The sequence below is a fragment of the Homalodisca vitripennis genome, chromosome 4, assembly GCF_021130785.1.
Source record: "Homalodisca vitripennis isolate AUS2020 chromosome 4, UT_GWSS_2.1, whole genome shotgun sequence".
NCBI lineage: Eukaryota > Metazoa > Arthropoda > Insecta > Hemiptera > Cicadellidae > Homalodisca > Homalodisca vitripennis.
This window is the reverse complement of record NC_060210.1, coordinates 78,706,206-78,728,990: the sequence shown is the minus strand read 5'-3', so window position 1 is coordinate 78,728,990 and position 22,785 is coordinate 78,706,206. Positions and strand designations below refer to the sequence as shown.

The 22,785-nt window shown below is 33.4% G+C and overlaps 1 protein-coding gene across 1 annotated transcript; it reads right to left on the bottom strand.

Moving 5' to 3' along the window:
* Positions 1 to 1,836: 1,836 nt before the first annotated feature.
* On the bottom strand, positions 1,837 to 20,290 carry LOC124359589 (ubiquitin carboxyl-terminal hydrolase calypso). Its single transcript, XM_046812470.1, has 2 exons — positions 19,095 to 20,290; positions 1,837 to 6,117 (listed from the first exon to the last, which is right to left on the bottom strand). The coding sequence occupies exons 1-2, from the start codon at positions 19,598 to 19,600 to the stop codon at positions 4,683 to 4,685; spliced, it is 1,941 nt and encodes a 646-aa protein (XP_046668426.1). The 5' UTR covers positions 19,601 to 20,290; the 3' UTR covers positions 1,837 to 4,682.
* Between the last annotated feature and the right edge of the window lie 2,495 nt (positions 20,291 to 22,785).

Below are 22,785 nucleotides of genomic sequence, written 5' to 3'. Positions count from 1 at the left end.
AAAACCTTAATGATTTCTCTACAATAATTATTTATCATAATATATGGATCGAGTTGATGTCTTCACGTTTAGAAGAGAGCAGCAGTAGAACAACACTAGCCAAATAGGTTCACCTCCAAAGACAACCGAATGTGTCATATCCTCCGCAGACCCGCCACTGTACTCTTTGTTATTTGCTTATAAAATATAACAATGTACAAAAGCGCAATTTTTCGCATTGCCTTTAGGCTTAATATGTAGAAAAATACCTGAATCAATTTGTGTTGGCATGAAATACTGAATGCATCGCATTTATTCTATCTGTATACTCGCTGTTTTACGGTGGCTGAAGGTTTGCTATTGTCTTGCTAGCCGTTATATTCAGCACAAATTTTTAAGCCAGGCTATGTATTTTTGTCTAAAGTGGTTTTAATTTTCGTTTTTACTTTCTTTAAATCAGTTTTATTTTACCATCTTGCTATCTTGAATCTGTATAAAAATCTCACACCCATTTCAGGGCAATGTCTGCGACCGCCATCAAGAATAGCCAAATACCTCGTCATTCTAAGTAGTGACATGGATGAAACAATTAACGAGATTCCCTCTATTTCTGTCTTACTATCTAGAGAAACTACTGCCCTTGGAAAAATTAGCGCGTGAAGAAGATGCTGTTCAGCTTGACATTGTAAGGAGACTAGGAATTTGTACAATAAGTGAGAGATCGAAGTAAACTGTGCCACAAGTAAAATATATTACTTTCATCATTTCTTTACTTAACCGGTTGATAGAAGACACCCATTGCTTGTCTAGACACGGCGGTGCGGTCTTCTTGCGCCAACCGTTCAAGGGCAGTCGGCGGGCATACGTCAGCGAGTCGTGTAAAACGGCTCTTCGGGGCTGGATCAAGGCAAGCTTAGACACAGTTTGACAAACACTCCTGCATAGCAACTCACAAATTAATAGCTGCATGAATGCAGAAATTCATGGGCAATAGCGCCCTCAAAGTTCAATCACTGCTTCTGCCAGTCCGACCTCACTTGTCATGGCTCGCTGACCGGGGATATCAGCAGGGAGCTCCCGTAACCCCTTGGTATCAATATTTAAAAAAGGCTAGTGATACCTCCCATGGAATCTGGGTCTGATAGAAGAAAACTTACAACAGCGGTACTTGATCACTTATTGCTGGCTTTGAGTCACAAAGTAGTCCATATAAGGAACTAATAGTAGCCGAGGGTCCTCATCCTAGTCTTTCAGGCAGAAGTCACTGTTATTATGGAATGTACTCTAGAGAATCATCTGTGAGTATATCCACCAGTATCAAGGCAGCTTTGAATATTTTGTGTTAAACTCCATACCTGTCTGGGACTGTTTTGTTTTCTCTTACCTCGTCAGGATAAACAATGTCATTGTTAGTTGGACTCCTGGTCAAGACGAACAAAAAGGCGCTCTTTGATATACAGGTTACACGTATTTTCTAGACCTATTTCAAGGGTGTCCACACTGAACATGTGAGATGGATGATGCAGGATTGAATACAGAGGATGGATGTCAAACAGAATATTAGATTAATCAGGAATATTTTTTGTGATGATTCGCTCTGTAGTTATTTAACGAGCAGAATAAAACTTTGAATAACAGATTTTTTTTACTGCCCTGCATTAATAGAGGAAAGTTGTTTTGCCATCTTTGATATTATGTACAAGAATGAAGACAATAGACCCCAAAAGACCTGATAGGTTGTTTTGCAGGTTTTTATAGGTATCAAACTGTTAACCTTCAGAGAATGTGGTATTGAACATTACAATATGTTTAAGAACAAATCTTGTTGGATTGATTGGATGAAAAAAGTATACAACATGAACTTAATAAGTTTATTTTTACTATTAATAGTATTTACAATGTAATAGTCTTAAAACAATGATTGAAACTTAAGAAAGACACAGAAAGTTATAATTCAACAATAATTTGTTTTCATGTTTTCAAAACTACAACTCTTTAATGTTTAAATAATATACAAAGTAATGCATTAAACTAAACACAAACCCTTAGAGTTAACTCTTTGAGTGCCAAGCACTTTTGAGGAGGCGTCGCTGTCAAGCATTAGATAGGTCATTTCTCTCAGTATCAAACACTCTTTTAGTGATTACGTAGTATTCAGCCAAATAATTCATGACTAGATAAATAACCATATTGAGATATTTCCTTTTGTATGCAGGGGGAAAACTAGGATATAACTTCTAATATTTATTTGAATGATAAAACATAAATTATTTTAAATAAAAAATAATACAAACAAAAATTAATTTGTTTAAAACTTTGGGATAGTAAGTTTTAATTTTGTGACCTTAATTTATGTGTATGCATCTTTTATATATTTCCTTATGTGCACATAGGGAACAAACATACCAAATTTCAAAACAGTAAGTGTCTGTATAGCTGAGTTATGATATATTTTGTAACTGAGCTCTGATTTTTTTAAAGTTTGATATTTGTGTAATGTTACACAACTTTTCAAAAATAAAAATTATGGGATGATTTTTGTTTCATTCTGTTGGGAAAAAAGTAGGATATAACATAATATTTATTTGGATGATAAAATCTGTTTATTTTTTAAACTAAAATTTTTTAAAACATAAAATTATTTTACATTTTATTAAGAAAGATTTTAATTTTTTTGATCTTAATACATTTGAATAAAACTTTTTCATCGTTCCCTATGTAAGTAAGAACAAGTATAACATACCAATTATAAAAAGGAATCTGTAATATTAAGTATAACTTTTCTTATGCATTTGCACAAAATATTGAAAATCTGCATTTGTACAAATAGTAATAATAGCTTTTACCATTTGTAAAAATTCAAATCAAGGTAGATAGTATAAGTTTATTTAACTTATTATGTATAAAATGACAGTACAATGCCATATCTCAACATTTAGTAACAAAATAAATATTCTAAAAGCTGATCTAGTAGGCGTCAGCATTTTTCGGAAATACCTCCAGGCTGATCACTTCGGCTCTTGGCACTCAAAGGATTAATAGAAATATTGAGTCTTGGAATACTTTAAATTTAATAGACATTCATTTTTTAAAGTATAGTGCTACAGGAAAACCACAAACTTTGTCACATCATATACTGGTAATTTCTTTGTTTAATAAATAGAATAATTATTTGTTGCAATTCTAAAAAATTTCATTACAAGGTAAAATACAAAAATATTTACAATTTTTTCTCAAAAACCAACAAAAAAAATCAATAAACTAAAAAAGATTTGGATGCACGCAAATTATATAATTAAAAAGAGACATTACATAATTCTAAAACTAAATATAAGATAATATAAGTGTGAAAATTTGAACATGTTTTTGTGGAAGCGAAATAGATTGCTGTCAATACAGCCATCTCTTAACACATACAACTTAATGCAGTGACAAATAATAAATAGCTATGTCGATGACACAAAAATTCAACATTTTAAAGTGTCACAAGTCAAAAACTGAATTAATGATGAAAAACCTTTTCAACAATATTTCAATAGCTTTAATAGTAGCTATATTTTACTTTTTGAATGAGTGGAATAATTTTAAGATTAGATGGAGAAATGTTCTCAATACTTTTTAATATTCAACTAGTTACTAAGGGAATTGATCTCTTATGGCTCAATTTCTGATATCTGATGGCATAAAAACTTGCTTTTTATGGCTTTAAGTGTATTCTGCAATTTTACAATGAAAGTGGTTACAAAGCTGAGCATTTCTCAGCAACATTTAACTTATTTAAAGAGTTGAAATTGAACTTCGAAATATTTAAATGGTTATTTTGTTTTGAGTTTGGTTTTATATACCTTAATAAAGTTATTACAATTTGAAAGCAAAGGGCTAGGGCTTTCAGTGCGCTACAAAACAAGCGTTAGTAAATAAAAGTAGAGACTATTGACCTATAAACATACTTGAAGTTTTATTTGATCTATCTTCAACCATTAAAACATTAAAAAGGAGCGGCAGATTTCATGATCAACTTTTACATTTAACATTACTATCAGTATTAGTAATAATTCAAAATCATGTTTTAATGTGTCCTAGGTGCTTGGATATGTACACTTAATGACAAGCTTGTGCGTTACTATTATAGCAACCACAGTATTTTTATTTAGTTAATATAAATTCACTCAATAAACTCATATTACGCACAGTACAAAAACGATTTTAACATTTATGTGATAAACCATGATTGAAAATAATGAGATTATGGTAATTGTATGCATAAACTTTCGATTAAAAATATTAAATATTGCTGTAAATTAAATATTAAAGGATAGAGCATCTAAGTTTTTCCTTAATGTTATAAGTTAGTGTAACCAGATTGTCAAAAAATATAAACAAATAATGAACATGTCTTGTACAAGGTCTAATATGATTAAACAATATTGATGATTCTGAACGTTTATAAAAAAACACTGAAATAACTGATTAATACATGTATAAATTATATATTGATAGTAATGAAACATATAAAACAATCATACCTTAACTTAAGTATAAAAGTGTTGCTAAAAATAAAATTACAATTAAATATACATATAATACAATTAAATTATAATAAATATACATATGTACATTATTTTTACATTTGAAAGTTAACAAGAAATAAGTGAAATTAAAAGAATATATTATGTATAAAATATCTCAAGCAATTTTTAAATTTATTTTCTTTTTCTGTGTTTTGCTCCTCCTTTCCTACGTTTAGTTGAATGGTTTTTAGGATCAGGTTTCTTTTGAGCAGCTCTAACTACTGTGGGTCGAGGAGGTTGGATACCAGGTTTCTTTTGATACATAACATGTTGCTGTACTAAATCTGCTAATTTCCCCTGTTGGGCTAGCATTGATAAAAATGTACAAATAAACTCATCATAATTATGTGTTCTCCTACAATCATCAATCTTATATTTCTTACGTTTTTCATTTTCATCTCTTAAATTTCCTTCGCACAGGCTTATTTCCCCTTCAAGATTTTTTAGTAATGCCAAGAGATCTTTAGGAGCAAATGTATGATGTGGAGTTTCAATTTTTTTGCCACTTTCATCTGACTTCATTTTACTCCCAAGTGCTAAAGGACTAATTTTCATGTTTGTGAGTTTCATACTTGATGGTTTTTCCCACCCCTTAGGTAAAGCACCAGCCTCAAGACAAACTTTACGCACCCCAAGGGAATCACGCTTAGGTCTACCAGTTGGAGAATCCATCTTATCTTCACTTCCGGCCATTGCTACTCTGATTACCACAAACTTTTTAAAGTCCTTCGCATTATTTGGACTACTCTGTCCTGAGTTCCAGCCCCATGCCTGAGTTGGTGAGTTAAAAGCTGAACCCACTTCAGATGAAGTATCAGTACTTGAAGTACTGGGAGCAGGAGATGTTTGTATTGTTAAAGGAGTTGAGTAGTCAGGCATTTTCTCTCCATTTTTTAAATGATCTGTTGCTTCCGGTTTTATTTGTTCATTCTCATCAGATGTAACAATGAGAGATATTTTTGACAGGTTATGCCTTTCTAAACTGTCACAGCTATCAACTGGAAAATGTTTTGAAGTATTATCTGTATCATTAGATTTTTCACAATTAGTTTCTTTATCATCACTAGTGGTACCTTTTTTTGTTAATTGGAGCTTTCTTGGAATTTTGTTAGGTGTGGCCAAATCTAACACATCTTCAATGGATGCCAGACTATCCAAACCGTTTTCCATTGGTTTCGTTATTTCTCTGCGTTTACTTCCTGGAGACACCTTCAAATCTTCTGGTTTGACTTTTGATTCTTTGTCTGATTTTACAGCAAGATCCGGGTGGTTAAGCTTTACTAGCTGCTGTAAAGCTTCCAACACAATCTGTCGATTGGTTTTTAGCATATTCAATTTGTGAGTGATAGCAAGCCGCTTGTCTGGGACTACTGCCATTAGATTGAAACGAATATCTCCAGCAGCAATACCTAATCGATCAGCTATTACACAATGAAATTTATCTGTCCAATCTTCATTTTCACCCCAGGGTCCATGATCCATTGGAAATGGTTTGAGACCATCCAACTCAAAGAGACGTCCATTGATAGGAACATAGCTAACAAAATGGTAGGCTTCACCAGTGTATCTGCAACACAAATGACTTAATTTACACTAATATTCAAACAAAAGCACATTATGGCAATTCTATGACCTGTGTTAAGTCCTATATCCACTGCCATTTCTCAAAATCATACATACAAACAGCGTAAAAGTTTTCATAGATATTGCTAGGATTTAAAACAATTACATATTATTATCTATCAAATACAAAAAAATCTATATTATAGAGTATGACAAGGTGATTTTTGTAAACAAAACGTTTCTGTAATAAATAAACTGATTTTAATGATTTAGGTATTAAAAAAATATCCTTGGTTTTTGGTTGTGCACTGGTATTCAATTTTGTACATTACAATCCTGATAAGAACATGCTGTCTCCAAAGTTCATTTTTGCCCCCATGAGGGGGTAATGTATATAAGTTTTATTTTAATTGTATTATAAAATAGCTGTTCATTAAATGCCAAATACAGATAACATTTTTATTTTTACTGTTTGGTAAACAAAATATCCAGACACTTAAAACATTGTAATAATACAACATTCTAACACAATATAAAATAGTACTGCCAGATTTGCGAACAAATTATTAACCTCATATTGGGTGTCTTAAAATTCTCACCCTCTTCTCTATTAACTTTCTTATGAAAAGAGATGGAGTGATTTACTTTGGAGGATGCTTATATGACCCAGCACATATGCCTTTGACATCAGCATATAAGGTAATGCCTAAAAGGCAGCCCTTTTGTGTATTTAGTCAATTTCCCAAAAGAATTGGGAAAGCTGCTATGCAGAATTAAATTTTATTAAATGACAAAGATTACAACAAACAGAAGTTTTATACTTAGATTGTTATAAAATTCGGACTGGAATACTTCTTTAACAAATAACTATTGTATATAAGAAAATAACTCTGAATTTAGTATGAAATTAAATATGAAAATTGACTTTTTACCTTCAAATTGTCAGTCAATATTTGTATAATCCTACATCATAAATTCTACATTTCATAATTTTTTTGACAATTTAAAAACTGAACAAGATACAATTTATTTCCACCAGTGTTTATAGCAATATGACAATAAAATATTACAATACATTGTTGCATATTGTCATATTTTGAAAAACATTAGAATGGAACCACATACAATGGATTTTTGCACACTCCTTATTTTAAAATATATGAAAATATTTGCAAACTCTTCTTAGGTGTTGATTTTGTGGAGAAACCATTATTTTACTTTTCTATGATATTTTCACCTATAATCGATCTGAGGCAGTTTATGAAACAACCTATTTAAAATGGAGGACCAGTAAAATATTTATCTATAGTGGGTTTTCTTCGCATCTACTGAATTACGCAACGGCAATACTACTATGATTTGTGATGAGATACAAGGCTATTAAAAAAAACTTGGTTGAATCTTATAATTCTAGAATTTTGCTTAACAAATCATTTATTCTTCACTTCATTGGAAGGGAAAGAATGATGAAAAACTTATGCAAGATAGGCTCTGAAAGCCTTTGGTAGGACCAGAGCCGGGCTGCGGAATAGTCTTCTCCTACAGTAAATGTTTGGGAAAAGAGAATTAGATCCGATATTTAGAGAAAGGCCTCAGGTCTCGTGCAATCAAAAATGTTTATCTCTCTATAAGCAAAAGATGGTCAAGAATCTCAGATTTAAGCAAGGAATATATACAAGTAGTACTTGGGATGCTAACCGGACATGGTACTCTTCGAAAACATTTGATGATGGTGGGTCTATACTAGACTGATGAATGCAGACTATACAGAGAGGCAGAAGAATTAGTGGAGCACATATACCTGCTTGCAAAACTAGAAAAACATTTCTAGGAGCTTAGATCTTTATCCCAAAAGGACATCAGGGAAAAGGATCCCTCAAATCATATAGGTTTTGCAGAGGACTCAGATTTGAGGGTTAAAAATAAGTAAGGAAAACACAAAGGTCCTTTCAAAACTATTGGAGAACTCATTAAAAACTTATGGTTTGGTTTTGACAAAACCAAACAGATTATATTGCAAAATTGCTTAAATAATACTATTTTCCGTGAACACTGCACCTGGAATAGACTATTGAAAACCATTTTTCTAATAGAAAGAAAAGATTTCATTACTAATATTGTGTAAATTTATAATTTCAAATCACAATTTAATGCTTTTTATAAAACTAAATAATCCATATTGAATTAAAATCTGTTTTACACAAAATATTTGTCAGAGTATAATAAATTACACCAAGTGAAAGACCTTGATTCTTGAAATAAAATTAACTATTTTCCAAAATAAAATATTGGAATGAAAAAATTGGCACTGAAAATTGTATTTACTTTGATATATGAGCATTAAAAACAATTATGATAATCCCCTCCTTTTTTAGATAATCTCCTCTTTATTTACACTTTTCCTCATTGGATTAAAAGTTATTTAATTCAGTTAACAAATAATGGCACTAGTTGCATGTATAACCAATTGCGCACAAACTTTTTCATCCTTCCAAAATGGTGATCTTCCAATTCTTCTTGTGGCCCAAACATGTGAAAGTCATGTGGGTTACAGATCAGGACTGTAGAGTCCACATTCAATTGTTTCCCAATGAATTTGGTCCAATTTTTCTTGGCTCAATGTGATGCAACTGTGTATGGCCAAGAGTTGTCATGGTGCAGAACTGCATGCACATCTGATCAGCATATCTCGCCTTTCTTGTTGATACGCCAGTTTGATATTTTATTGAAAAGTTCTAACTAATTCAATAACAATTAAAATGTAAAAACATGAACTCTGCTGTCTATGTGGTGAGAAGGTTGGTATGGAAAGGAAGTAAATAAGCACAATAGATGTAGCCAATGTAGCTTATTGAATCTCACTTCTGGAATGTCACATTTGATATGGTATTGTAATCTGGGGTGCCACCTATTATTAACCTAAACAGAGTAATCACTATACAAAAGCAGCAATACGATCCTTAGCTGAAATGGAGTTGTGAGAAAGCTGCAGAGAAGCTTTTAAGTGGCTAAAAATTAAGACTAAAATTGGCCTTCCCCAACAATCGGAAACCACGAGCACAACACAAGGAATTCATCAAGAATCCCTCTCACAAGACACAGGACAGCTCTGATTGAAAAGAAGCCAACCTATACCAGAACAAATCTTTAGAACCTCCTACCAGATGACGTCAGGCGTGCTAACTGGAGCTGCCTTAAAACAAAGACTGGACACCTGGCTGATGGATCGACCATGTACAAAATCCAAGAATATTATGAAAACATCAGGGGATGACTTTTTAGTTAACAGTCAATATTATCATTGTTTTATGTATTTGATGCTATTACTTTTCTTAAAGAAAATCTAAATAAAAATTATAGTTGATTGATTTAACTATTTTATACCTGTGTGAAGTAAAAGTCCTTAGCTTTTCAGTTAACACACTTATGATGTAATAAATTATGGCATTTTACAGTAGTTGATCAAAATCCCAATAAAAACAAACCAAGACAAAGAAAAGCTTATTCACATAACATGACATTTGTAAAGCGTAAACTGACTTTGACAGATGAATAACATTAAACATAACTAGCACATATTTTAATGTATAAATTATTATAGGCTACTTATTATTTTTGAGTTTTGACAGGGAATTAAACTCATTTATTATCTGCTGATCAATCAAAAAAGGAGTTTTCAAGACCGGGATGGGAGGATGTAGTCTAGAGAGAATTTAGAAATAATAATAGGCCTAAATATTAACCAGGGACCCTAAGAATGTCCATGTAAAATTTCAGAACAATCGGTTCAGTAGTTTGTGCTTGATAAAAATTTTGGTTGTAATTTTTTACTATCCTGTTTTCCCTTCCTCGTATGCTTAACACTCCTTAGCTTGTGATCCCCCCTACCCAGAACCCCAATTTCCTGCAGCACCTTAGATCGATGGACTGTTTGGGATACAAAGAAAATTGTAAACATATTATTGATTTTTGTGCAATGTAATGGTTTGACTGCCTGAAAATTCTTTCTGAAAACAAACATATTACTATTTTAAGTTGTTAAAAATGGTTTTAGATCGCTTATGTAGCTGGTAATTTAGGTAATGTAGCTAAAGTAGATTTCTAATTTTACAACCTGAATTTGTTTTAATTTGACTGTATAATTAATTAAAAACACATATAAAATGTTGTATTTTTATTTTTAGCTGATGCTAAATTGAAAAGAATACAACATTTGTATAATATTTAAATATGTAGGTTTTAAGTAGCAAATTTTAATTTATGCAATATGGTAGACTTGCAACTATCACTAAAAACTAAAGATTTACTTGACTAAATGTGATTTATATACAACATAATATTACACAAAACAATAATTAAAACAATATCATTATTATTTATGCACCTTAAACGTCTATAAATATTATATAAACATATCCTCACTTCATATAAACAAAGAAACTCTTGGTTTGGACGAAAGTAATGAGAACATCTGACTCATTATAGTATCAGATTTCAGACTTACTTTTACGAAATCAGTAGTTCTTTAGATAACATTTTATTACTGATTTTGATAGCAAACCTATCAGCTTTACATCAATATCAGTTATGATAGTGATATATTAGAATAACTATCAAATAAGAAAAAACCAAATATTTTCTCAAGCCTATTATTTTAATCATTTATAATTTTTAAACCATTCTTATTTAAACTACTTAATTTGGGATTTTTCCCTAAAGAACTTTTGTAAGATAAGTGGAATTGTTTGTCAACTATGGATTGGTATAATAGTTATTAAGAATAATTAGCTGCACCATGCTGTTCTGTGCTGACATAGGCTTATAGTTTCTATTGATTATTTCTATCTCTTCTTTTTTGGGTACTAACACAGATCATTGAGCTTAGAGCTTAGTTATCCTTTTCACTAACTCATCACTTCTTCCTGTGTTCATTACAAATATTTAAATACTAGGACAATAAAATAATCTGAAAAGATAATTTTATTGTCCTTGTTCACCTCCAGTGCTGCTCATACTGATAGTGACGAACGAAAAACATCACTTGAGATAGTAGCGATCAGTAAAATATAAAATTCCAAAATAAGACTAATCACAAAATATTAACTCATCTAACCATATTAAAACCATAACAAATCTTTTTTGTAATTTTAAAATTAGAACACATTCTCTTTGTAAAATGGTGTTTACCGTAAATAAATAAATAAAATAAAAAACTGCCTAGAACAACAAAACAACAGCATATCATACAGGACAATGGCCGCCACGTTTATCATTCTGTCAAAAAATGTCCTGTTATACAATTGAAAAAAAAAACATAAAATTAAAATGAATATATCAATATCTAGCATCGAAAGTGAAACATAAAGTGGCATTGATACTAATGGAATATATCAAAACAAGGTGATTTCAATTTTATATTAGTTTACATCCTTTTTAAATATGTTGAAATACAGAACTCTTGAAAATGACTGCTGCAGTATAATAAAAGGTGGTATCTCTGGACAATCAAGTCAGAGAACTAAATTATCGATTAGAAGTACACAAATATTGAATGCAAAACACATTCTTACTATTGTTATTTACAATTAATTATTGTCAGCTTTTTCCAATGTATTAAATAACAACATTACTTAAAATTAATTCAAACAAAATAAAATTATTTGTGTAGTATTTGCATAATTTCTGCAATTACAATGGCGATTAAAATGCCTTATTTGCAAGACAATCTGTAAGACACTTTAAGTTTATCCTTTTTTAATAATAGTAAGAAGTAAGTTAGTAACTTTGTTTGTTACATCTACTATACCTACACATTAAATAATTTTTAATTCAGTTAATCCTTAAACTATTACTTTTCTGCATATAAGAACATAGCTGAAGTACTGTACCATAAGGTAAAATTTGTAGTTAGAATTGGCCCATGACTAGGCCCCTTTGTTGGAATCAGGCAAGGACTTGTGTCTAGTATCGGCTAGTACTTGGGGACCGTTGGCTAGATCGGAGGAATATGGACCGATTTCCGGTTAGCAGACCGACTCGATTCTTTAATTTCATGTTTCATTAATGGGGCCTAATCAACTCATCTACCCCTTCCTACCAGGCTCAATCTCTTGAACTGCCTTAGTGTACGATATATCTCTCTGAAGCTTAGTAATATATCATAAGTAATAAGTGCACATGTGTGACTCTCCAACCGTAATCAATCATAAGTCACTGTCTGATTCCAAAATTTTATTTTAATATTTGAATTGTAAATTAAAACTATCAGTAATTTGAGTGTATAAAATGTAAGATATTAAATTTAAAAGTTTCCTGCTTAATATTGGTCAATGAGTAATGTAAATGTTTGGTTTCAGAATACTTAGAGTAATTTTTTAATTTGTAACGTTAAATAACAACGCTACTTAAAATTAATTCAATCAAACTTTAAGAAAACTAAGGTGGGAAATTTAAAACAAACGCAGAGAAATGCTCAGTAACGAAATTGTGTTGCTCCATGACATTGCTCGGCACCATGCCGCTGGTGACACTTAAACATTGGTTCAAAAATTTCGTTAGGAGCAGTTCGATCACCCGCCCTACAGCCCAGACTTGGCACAGTCTGACTACCACTTGTTCCTGCACATGAAGCGCGAAATAGGCGGGCAACGCTTTGAAACCATCAAAGTGAAAAAAATGCAGTGGAGTCATGGTTACATTCATTAGCGGGAACCTTCTACGAAGAGGGTATAGACAAATTGATCACCAGCTACGAAAAGTGTTTAAACATCGATGGAAACTATATTGAAAAATAGTCTAAGGTTTGGGGTTTCATGTAGAAATAAAATTGTGTTAAAAAAAATTGTTTTGTTTTTTTTAAAAACGGTACTTTCTTTCTGAGGGGTCAAATTACCCCCCCCCCCATGATTTGTTTTGTTGTTGTTTGACTTATGTAGTACAAGTATTTACTTTTTCTAAACATAGGGTAAACATATCTGACAGTTTATGACACAAATAAGACATTTACATCGCCACTGTACTTGCAGCCATTAGGCTACTCAAATACCATACAAATGATTATACTTTGTTTAAATGAAATTAGAACAATGTGGTTAATGAGAACATTAAAAAGAGCTGACAATAATAAATTGTAAATAACTATACTTAGAATGTTTTTGTATTCAATTAATTTAGATATTTATAATCAATAATTTGGTACCTTGTTTAGATTGTGGTCATGGTCACTTACTATACTGCAGCCCCTGGCGGTCACTAGGTTGTTAATTGGCTGCAGTATAATAAGCGGCTACCACCACAATTAAATCATCAATATTCATGAGTATCGAATCCTCGATATTCATGATTATCTAAATATACTGAAAACAAAATGTCGAGTCAAATTACGTAATAGGGATTTCAAATAACAATATAGTTGTGCTGGTTTTATATCTTAAAAATTAATATATTCAAGATGATTAAAAAATTGTCTATGCTATTTATATTTATAAAATGATACAAACACAACAATGTAACATTTACTTACTTTTTACTACTTTCAAGGATAAACGTGTCTGACTCCTTGAAAATAGGAAAGTGAAAATGTACTTGTGACACAAAGAACACACATACATCGTCATTGTACTTACCACCATTAGTCCAATACCAAACACAGGATTTTACTTTGAATTAATTGGGAGCAATAATGTTGAACTAAATTAAGTTTTAGGCTTTTAAAATTGTATTGTAGTGAAACTGTACACTTTTATATGTAAAAGAAATGCATTTGTTTCAGATCATATAAAATAACAAAACTTTCTTTAAGTTATGTTAGATTAGAGTAGTACATACAATTACTTTAGCCAATCGGAAATGCAGTTACTGATATTGTCAAAACTACATTAATTAATTAAAAAATCATAGTTTGTTTGATTCCAACAAAAATTGTATGACCAAACTTAGAATGTTCAAAACAAGTCTTCAACAACAAACATTGTTCGGCTGCAGTATAATAAGCGTACAACACTCGAGTGATGAATATCGAACCATAAATAAGGATGATTTAAACGCTGTCAGACATTTTTATTTACCCTGTTAAGTAATTGTAACTGGCCAAACTTAGTATAAAGAAAGTTGTATTATTGTATATAATCAAAATGCAAATATTTTGTTGACACATAACTATAATATAGTCTTAAAGTCTAAACGCAATTAAGTTCAACATTATAGTTCTAGAGATTGATATACTATTGTTTGTCAATACTTATTACAAAATAACACATTGAGATATTACGTAGCAATGTTAGCATGTTAGTTTACAAACATTTTAACTAACTTATTACAATGTAACACAGACTGATAAACCAATAAATTTATAAACAGGTTAATTGACTATACAACACAATTATTGGGTACTAAAAAGTCCTTGTGTACTATTTGTAATAGGCTATACGTATCAAATATAAAATATTAAAGATAATCTTAACAAGCGCTCACGTGATCTGAGCTTGAATTTGGATACTACAGTACAGGGTGGGAAGCCCACACTAATGGCCAGGGGCATTTCTGATCGGTTTCAGTATTTTCCCGATAACGTTCCAGATCGTCCAACTTTTCTGACGTCAGATCATGTTGTAAGATTTAGGATGTGATCTAAGGTTGGGGTAGGGTACGATAAGCGGACCCGGTTTTTATATCGAAGAATGTAATCATCGATACCTAATATTCGCATCTCAAATCCTAGAATATCAATCGATATAAAAGTATCTATAGTCCTCAATAACAATCATATATTTTAAATTAAAATATGAATTTAATATTTACAGTGATCAAACAAATTATTATAACCAAAATTAGGAAAACTAAAGACGACCATATTTGCTCCTCTCACAGTTACAGTTGTTTCTTTCCTACAAATTTCAGATAATGGGTTTTTCGGTACGAGTCCCACATGTTGGAAGTCACGAAAAAAATGTATTATCATCTTTCTAAGCAATGTCATGTAGTTTTTTAAAATTGACTGCCATTTTTAATAATCAAATATTACTTACATAAAATTGAAATATTACATTATGAGTATTATTTGAAAGTGTTTACAGCTGTTGATACAGATTATTAAAAGTTAATTGTTCAAAATAATTAATCAGTATCGATTGATTATATCGATGGTTATGATTAAGTAATATCGTTTGCCAATTTCGATATAAAAAACCGGGTCCGCTTATCGTACCCTACCCAATCGGGAAGGTACCGATTGGAAATATTTCTGGCTATCAGTGCCCGTGTCTTCAGCGCCACCCCTCACTGCTGGCAAAAAAGAAAGATAGGGTTCTAAACTGGGGACCTCATCTAGAAAGGATCATTGCCAGGGGGAAGTGGTCTCTAATGCAATGCAGACGTGTGATAGGTGGGCCCTGGGGACTGAAGCCGAGACTCTTGTACTGGCTTTATGTTTCCGTGGTCAGACCTGCACTAATGTACACAGAGCTGTCGTATGGTGGCTAAAAACGGAGGCCAAGACGGTGGTAGCTCGTCTGGCGGGTATCCAAAGGATGGCCTGCCTTGCTATCACTGGGGCTTTTCCTAGTGCGCCAGGCGCGGATCTGGATTGTTGTATTAACCTCGCCCCCCTGGACTGTCATTCGGGCTATGGCCAGGAGGAGTGCCTACTGTCTTCCAGCAGATGGGACTCTGGTCGGGCTGCAGCGGTGGGCACTGCAGAATTAGCACTCTGATACAGGAGGATGTTCTGCACATGATCTCTGATCAGATGCCACAAAAATTTTCCTTTGACAAACCCTTTAGGATTATTTTACCCTCAAGGGATGATTGGTCAGAGGGAAGGAAACCTCTTCCACCAGCGGAGCTCGAATGGTTCACAGACGGCTCTAAAACAAAAAGCAGCACAGGCGCTGGAATTCTGGGAGTGAGACCATGTAGGGAGCTGGTGGCCCCTATGGGTCCGTATCCGTCAGTCTTTCAAGCAGAGGTCGCAGTTATTATGGAATGTGCTCGTGAGAATCTTCGTCTGCGATATAAGAGCAAGACGATTAATATTTTCACGTACAGTCAGGCAGCGCTGATGGCGCTGGGTTCTTGCGTGATCAAATCCAAACTGGTTTGGGATTGCTATCAGGCCGTTTCCTCCCTTGCCAGAATCAACAATGTAACCGTTTATTGGGTTCCTGGTCATGAGGGGATTCTTGGGAACGAAAGAGCTGATGCCCTGGCCAACCAGGGCTCAGCGACAATTATGACGGGCCTTCAACCATTCTGCGGTGTTCCAAGGTGTGAATCCTCTAGGGTTGTCTCAAAATGGGTTCGCGCGGAGCATGAGAGAAGGAGGAGGTTGCATCCGGGTTTGGGAGTGAGTAGAATGGTATTACAGTCACCTTCCTCCAGGGTGGCTTCGGACCTTCTCTCATTAAACAGATCAATGTCTTCTAAGGTCATTCGTCTCATTGCGGGGCATGGTCACCTGAGGAAGCATCTTCAGTGTCGGCATCCTTCAGGTGGATCCGCTCTGTGGAAGGTGTAATGAGCAGGAGGAGACTGCTGAGCACCTGCTCTTTGATTGCCCTGCAATAGCAAGAGAGCGGTATGCCATCTTTGGTAGTTTGGACAGGGGTGGTGAATTTTCCCAGGAGGACTTGATAGGTTGTTTTCGGCGGTTTGTTGAACTGTTGAAGTTATAGACTGGTGGGCCTCATGGTGTGTTTCCGGGGTGCGCCAAAAGGCCTTGAGGCTTAAGTGCATGGCAGTACGCCGCCCCAAAGGGGGAAAAAAAACATATTTACGATAATCTAATCTGAACCTACTTATATGGCATAATAACATTGTGTAGTGTAGTAGTATTTCCATTGATAATATATGCCTCAGTGCTTACACAAAATGGCCTGGGCTGTTACTGACTACCGAGTAACCCAAAACAAAAATCATTATAAGAACAAATCACTCAGCCCAACTGTTACAGAAATAACAGCATCTCTGTAGTAGGTTGCCAATGAAATAACTGTTACTGGCATTAATACAACAGATCTTAATGGCAGCAAGTGCAATGGTTATGCACACGTTTTATTTGTGTCAGACAAGTTTATCCTTCAAAATAGATAATCTTAAACTGTTTTGTTTGTTATATTTTATAAAAACACCTCCTAGATTGTTTTTATTTACTATAATATTATTACATTTTATACTGTAATTTGAAATACAATTAATTAAAATATAAATAATTGGTATCAATTTACATTAATGTGACGATGGAAAGGTATGTTCATTTTTTTCCTGAAAACAATATTGAAGAAAAAATTTGTCGGCAACGAAAATTAAAGGAGCTTCGATTTTTTTAAATCCTCTGAAAACTCTGTTTTTGACAGTTTCCTACAACTCCGCGTCTGCTCAAACTCAGTATAGCCAGATTTAAAAAACCGATTATCATACCAACAACGAGAAATTATCGTACTTTCATATAAAATAATCCTACCAAACACATTTAATGAAAAAGTATGTTATGTTCGTATAATAAATTATGTTATAATTAACTTTTGGTTTGTTACTTGTATAAATTTGTCAAAAATCTTTCATGGTACGATAATTAGTACCCATCGTGTATCTTACCGGCGCATAAAATCAATGAAATTATCGTACCTCTGGCAACAGTATCCATATTTGACAGTTTGGTATTACTCCGCACCTTCTCAAATAAAGAAGGGACGCCATTTTGAACCACCGTTGTTCCTCATCGTCTATTCTTAACCTCCTAGTTCAGTAGTGGTAATGGCACACCTTTGTGTTGGATGTTCGGTATCTCACGTGGAAGCAATTCGTAAAGACGAGTCTGACTAATACGTTAATCCTATCAACGATGCCTGCCCGCTGCGCACTGCTTGCTCTTTTAGAAAAAAAATTAACTCGAGCTTGCAAAAGTCGAATCCCAGATCACGTGATGCCCCTGCTCCTTAACGCAATAATGTCCAAAAGGCATCAATATAATACAATAATATACATTCCCCCCAGTTCATATGCACCTGTGATAATAATACTTAGCTATAAATGTCCAACCCATGAAAAAAAGTCCATTTTCCATGGTCACGCTAATGTAAATAAATACCAAATAATTTGGTATAAGTAGTTGTAGCGAGGATTCCTTACTCATGAACATTGATGATTCCTGATGTTATCGATCATTCGAGTGTTTGACGCTTATTATACTGCAGCCCATTGTTTAATGTTTAAAAACACATTTTAAGGCAATAATTGCATGTTAATCACCATTGTTCTTGCTGATGACACTAGCCTACTCTGCACATAAATGAAATAAAAACAGCTGACAATGATTAATTATGAATATCTATAGGTCAAATGTTATTTCTGATAGCTCTATAACCCATGATTCGAATGTGATGGTGGTCGCTTATTATACTGCAGCTGTTTACCTCACAGAGAATAGGCTAGCAACATAAGCATACTTTAGTGTACTTAGCTAAAAACAAACGGTTCAGTGCCAATAAAATAAGACCTCAGTGTATTAAGTCTTCCAAATGTTTGATCACTCTTTTTCTAATATATATGACAACTGCCTTCGACTTCATAGGCGTGGAAACAGCATTCCTTCCGATGGTGATATGTTTTATGACAGCATCGCACACCTTAAAAAGAGACTGCAACAGTAATGAGTGATAGAGTTTTTTTTCCCCTTAATATAAGTTGGAGATGATGTTTGTGATTTTTCACTATTGTAACATTATTTCACAAATCTTAATACTTATTTATTATTCCACTGCATAATCACTACTTTCTGTAATTTAATTAGTTGTTATTTATTTTGTTGATGTTATATTTAAGTTGCATGAAAATGTTGTGAAATTATTGTATATTGGCGGATGCCGTTGAAATAATAATAAATAAATAAATAAACAACTGTCTTTATATTGAATAAAATACAGTGTAACATTTCATGAGTTAATATACATACTGTACTAAGTGTTTTTTATTAGATTGGCTCACCTTCCTGTGCTTATTCCTGTACTTTTATCCAACCTTCTTTTAGCCTGAGGCATTGCATGTGAATTGTGAGCTCTAGCTAGTTCTGGTGTGTTACCAATTGCCCAACCTTTATTCTCTGGACACATGCCATATGTATGGGCTTTTAGGCGGCTGAGAGTGCTTCCAAGATGTATATTGGGGCAATTCAATAATACTGAAAGCAAGGAATGTGTTGCACAACTGTTAGGAACCATTTGTTGAGCAAAGAAGATACTATTCACAATCTCATCATCTTTCACAAAAATGTCACTTTGATCAACAACTTTTCTTCTTGATCTTCTTTCTTCTATCCAACGAAATAGAAAAATAAACCCATACACTGGACTGTCCAATGACTTTTGTAAATCATATATTTCTTCCACTTGCACTCCTTTAACACCAAAATCCTCTAATAAAAGAGTAAACAGTCCAGGGTCACTCTCCAATTCTAACCAACCTTCTGTAAGCCTATTAATATCAACTGGCATTTTAAATCCAGAAATATACCTCGGAGAGTTTCGAATGAAATGTTTAATTAATTTACAACTTATTTAAAACACGATAGAACATAATTTATTTATAAATGTGTAAACTTTCACTACAGTTTAAATAGTCTATCACCACCCAATTCATAGTACAATGAACGACTAACCGGGACTGGACTAACTGACAAACAAATAACAAAATTGACAAACCGAACTACTTCCCAAATCCCATTCCCAATAATTGGTTCAGTCATGTCAGCATTTTGGCTACCAATTTTTTTCGGATTGGATGGATTGGCATGAAATTTGTGCTGTAGCTAGGGAATACCCGAAGAAACAAGAGATAATATATTATAGTGCCGATTTATGCTTTTATCCTAGGGGTTAATGCCATACCTTATAAAGGTTGGAAATATGTGTATGAAAAATAACCTCACCATCCAAAAGAAACACAAATACAAAGCAAAAGGTGTTATATAATAATTCTTTTTATAGTGAATACTTTTTAAAATATTGACGCCTAAAAGTGGTGGTTAGCCCCAAAATGCATGTTTCGTTTAGCGATGTTTTGCAAATATCTCAAACTACAAATTTTATAGAAAAATGGTAAAAAGCAAATATAAATATTATTTGATAAAAAAGGGTGCAAGAACTCGAGTAATAGCTTAAGAGCTTCTAAGGAAGTAGAAGTCGATTTTCAAGAACAGGCAGTTAACACTTATTTAATGTAATTTAGTGGGAAAATGAAAGGTTTTTTTTTTTAAAAAAAAAAAGCCACATATAACATGTTTCGAAGTACAACAAGTTTTGACATCAAAAACAGTGAAATTAAGCGTAATTAATCGCCGGTTTACTTTGTTCAAATGTCAACAATAAGTTTGAGTAGATTGCATATGGAACTAGAGGCTTAATTTCGACAAAAATTGTTGATTAAAAAAAATTCTTCTTTTAATTAATTAATAAATAAACATTCTTTTAAAAATAATATTTCAATAACTATAATTGTTATCGAAAAAGTGATAGAATACAATATTGAAGACTTTCTTTACTGAAGAATTTGTTTTTTTAGCAACAAATTTGACTGAGTTATAGCCGTTGAAAGATCAAAGCTATCACGACGACTATCTTTCCTAATGATACTCGTCGGAGTGCCCCTCTGATTTACGTATCTGGATGTGCCACTACACGAATTCTCTTCACTACTAAGCCTATTGTTCCTTGAATCAAGACATCGCCAGTGATATCATGCACAAGCCTGTAAACGAAGTCCTTGATTGCGTAGCTCTACGGGACAAAATCAGTTTCAAAATCTCTTCTGCTACATGGTCAAGGGCCCCTTTAGAAGAACGGCAGTATCAACTTCCTAAGCAACCAATAGTCCAATAATAAGGCTTTAGAAACAAAGTTGCATATTACCGGATCATATGGACTTTTTCTACGGCTCCTGGCGTCTTTCACAAGAGCTAATGTCAACTGCACTTGCAATAGAGTGCTGGACTACAATGACATCGCCCTGTCACTGTTGATAATTATTTGCTTATTTTATTCTTACTATTACTCTTAGCAGGTTACGCCAACTTGTGCGATACACAGCGACGTAACTAGGTTATTCAGCACCCGGGGCAAACACCTATTTTTGGCGCCCCTCCCCCCCACCAATTGAACTGAAACTAATTCCTTATAACTCCTCTTAAAAAGTGTGGTGTGTCCATCGGTACCGGGTACGCTACATTAATACTATCTTGAATCTTGATCTTAAAATACTCAACCTCAAGTTCAAAGTATATAGGCCTAAATATATTTGGTAAATAATAGAATACGTATTTTCAAAAACAAATAGTTTATTTTCAAAACAACACCATTTATACTAAAACACTTATGATAGTAAAATATGTAAAATATTGATTTAAACATTTAATTGTTCTTAGAATTTAACTTTTCGGGCTTTTCTTGCAGCAAATGTACTGACAATCTCACTGAAGCATAGTTTTGAGGCTACCTGGTGCTCAATGGAAATAATCCCTAGGTTTTGTCAGCCTCTGTTTGCCCTGTCAAATTCCGTAAATAATTTTTTATTATTTTAAGTTTACTAAAACTTCTTTCATTCGAAGCCACTGAAACCGGAATTGTCAAGAAGATCCGTAAGGCAGTCATTATGTTTGGATATACATCCTCCATTTTGTTCACACACAAAAATTTCAGAAGATCAATCGAATTGGCTGTTTTGGATATTTGGTACTAAATCCAAACCATGGTATTTGAAACTTTCCACTTCAGTTGCCAATTCGTCTTTGTCCAAGTCTTCTTTATATTTGGAGGCTAATTCAATTGCTTTAGCCTTTAGGTCATCCCCACTCATTGTTCCAAAGCTAGCTCCGTTGAGAAAACCAAACAAATGATTTATGTTTTGAATAGAGTTGAATCTTTCTCTGAGTTCACAAAGAATGCGATCGACGATTTCTAATAGCTGCTGTTGAAATTTCTTCTCTTCTGAGAATTCAGGTGCTTCATCTTCGGCATTCTCATCAAACATGCGCTTTTTTCTTCTCTTTCGAACTACTTTTGAAATGAGGATCAAAGGCCAAGATTTGTTGCCATTTCTTTGGCTTCTTTCATTTGCAGCGTTTGAATAGTTTGCCCTTTCCGAGTCTAGTTCAGAGATCAATCGACTGATGTGTTTGGCCGATCTATGTATGGTGATATTCTCCACTTGTAGGAGCTTGTTCACAATGTCAATGCGGGTCAATTGCTTGTACCAAAAACAGGAGAGAACTATAAACTCAAACTGCTTGACATTTTTCAAAAGATTAGCTGCTTCAGTTTTTGTTTCATCTGAGGTAGTTAGGCTGGTTCTGAGGTCATTTAAAGCATTTATAATTTTACCTAGATGCTTGTATATAACTTGTACAGCTTCCCTCTTAGTCGAACCATCTGGTGTTACTTTGTAGTTTTAGAGATAGAGGGACATGTTTTAATAAAACCTCCCATCTATTGGTCGAGGAAGCAAAAAAATTGTACAAGCAGTTAAGAGTTCCAAAGTTATGACTGTACCTCCCCTGACATACTAGCAGCATTTGCACCTACTAAATTTTAAGGAATGAGCCGCGCAAGGCACAAAATAAGCCAGGTTGTTTTTCGGCAAGAATCCTAGATTGGACGGCCTTTGTATTTGCCAGCCATATTCGAAA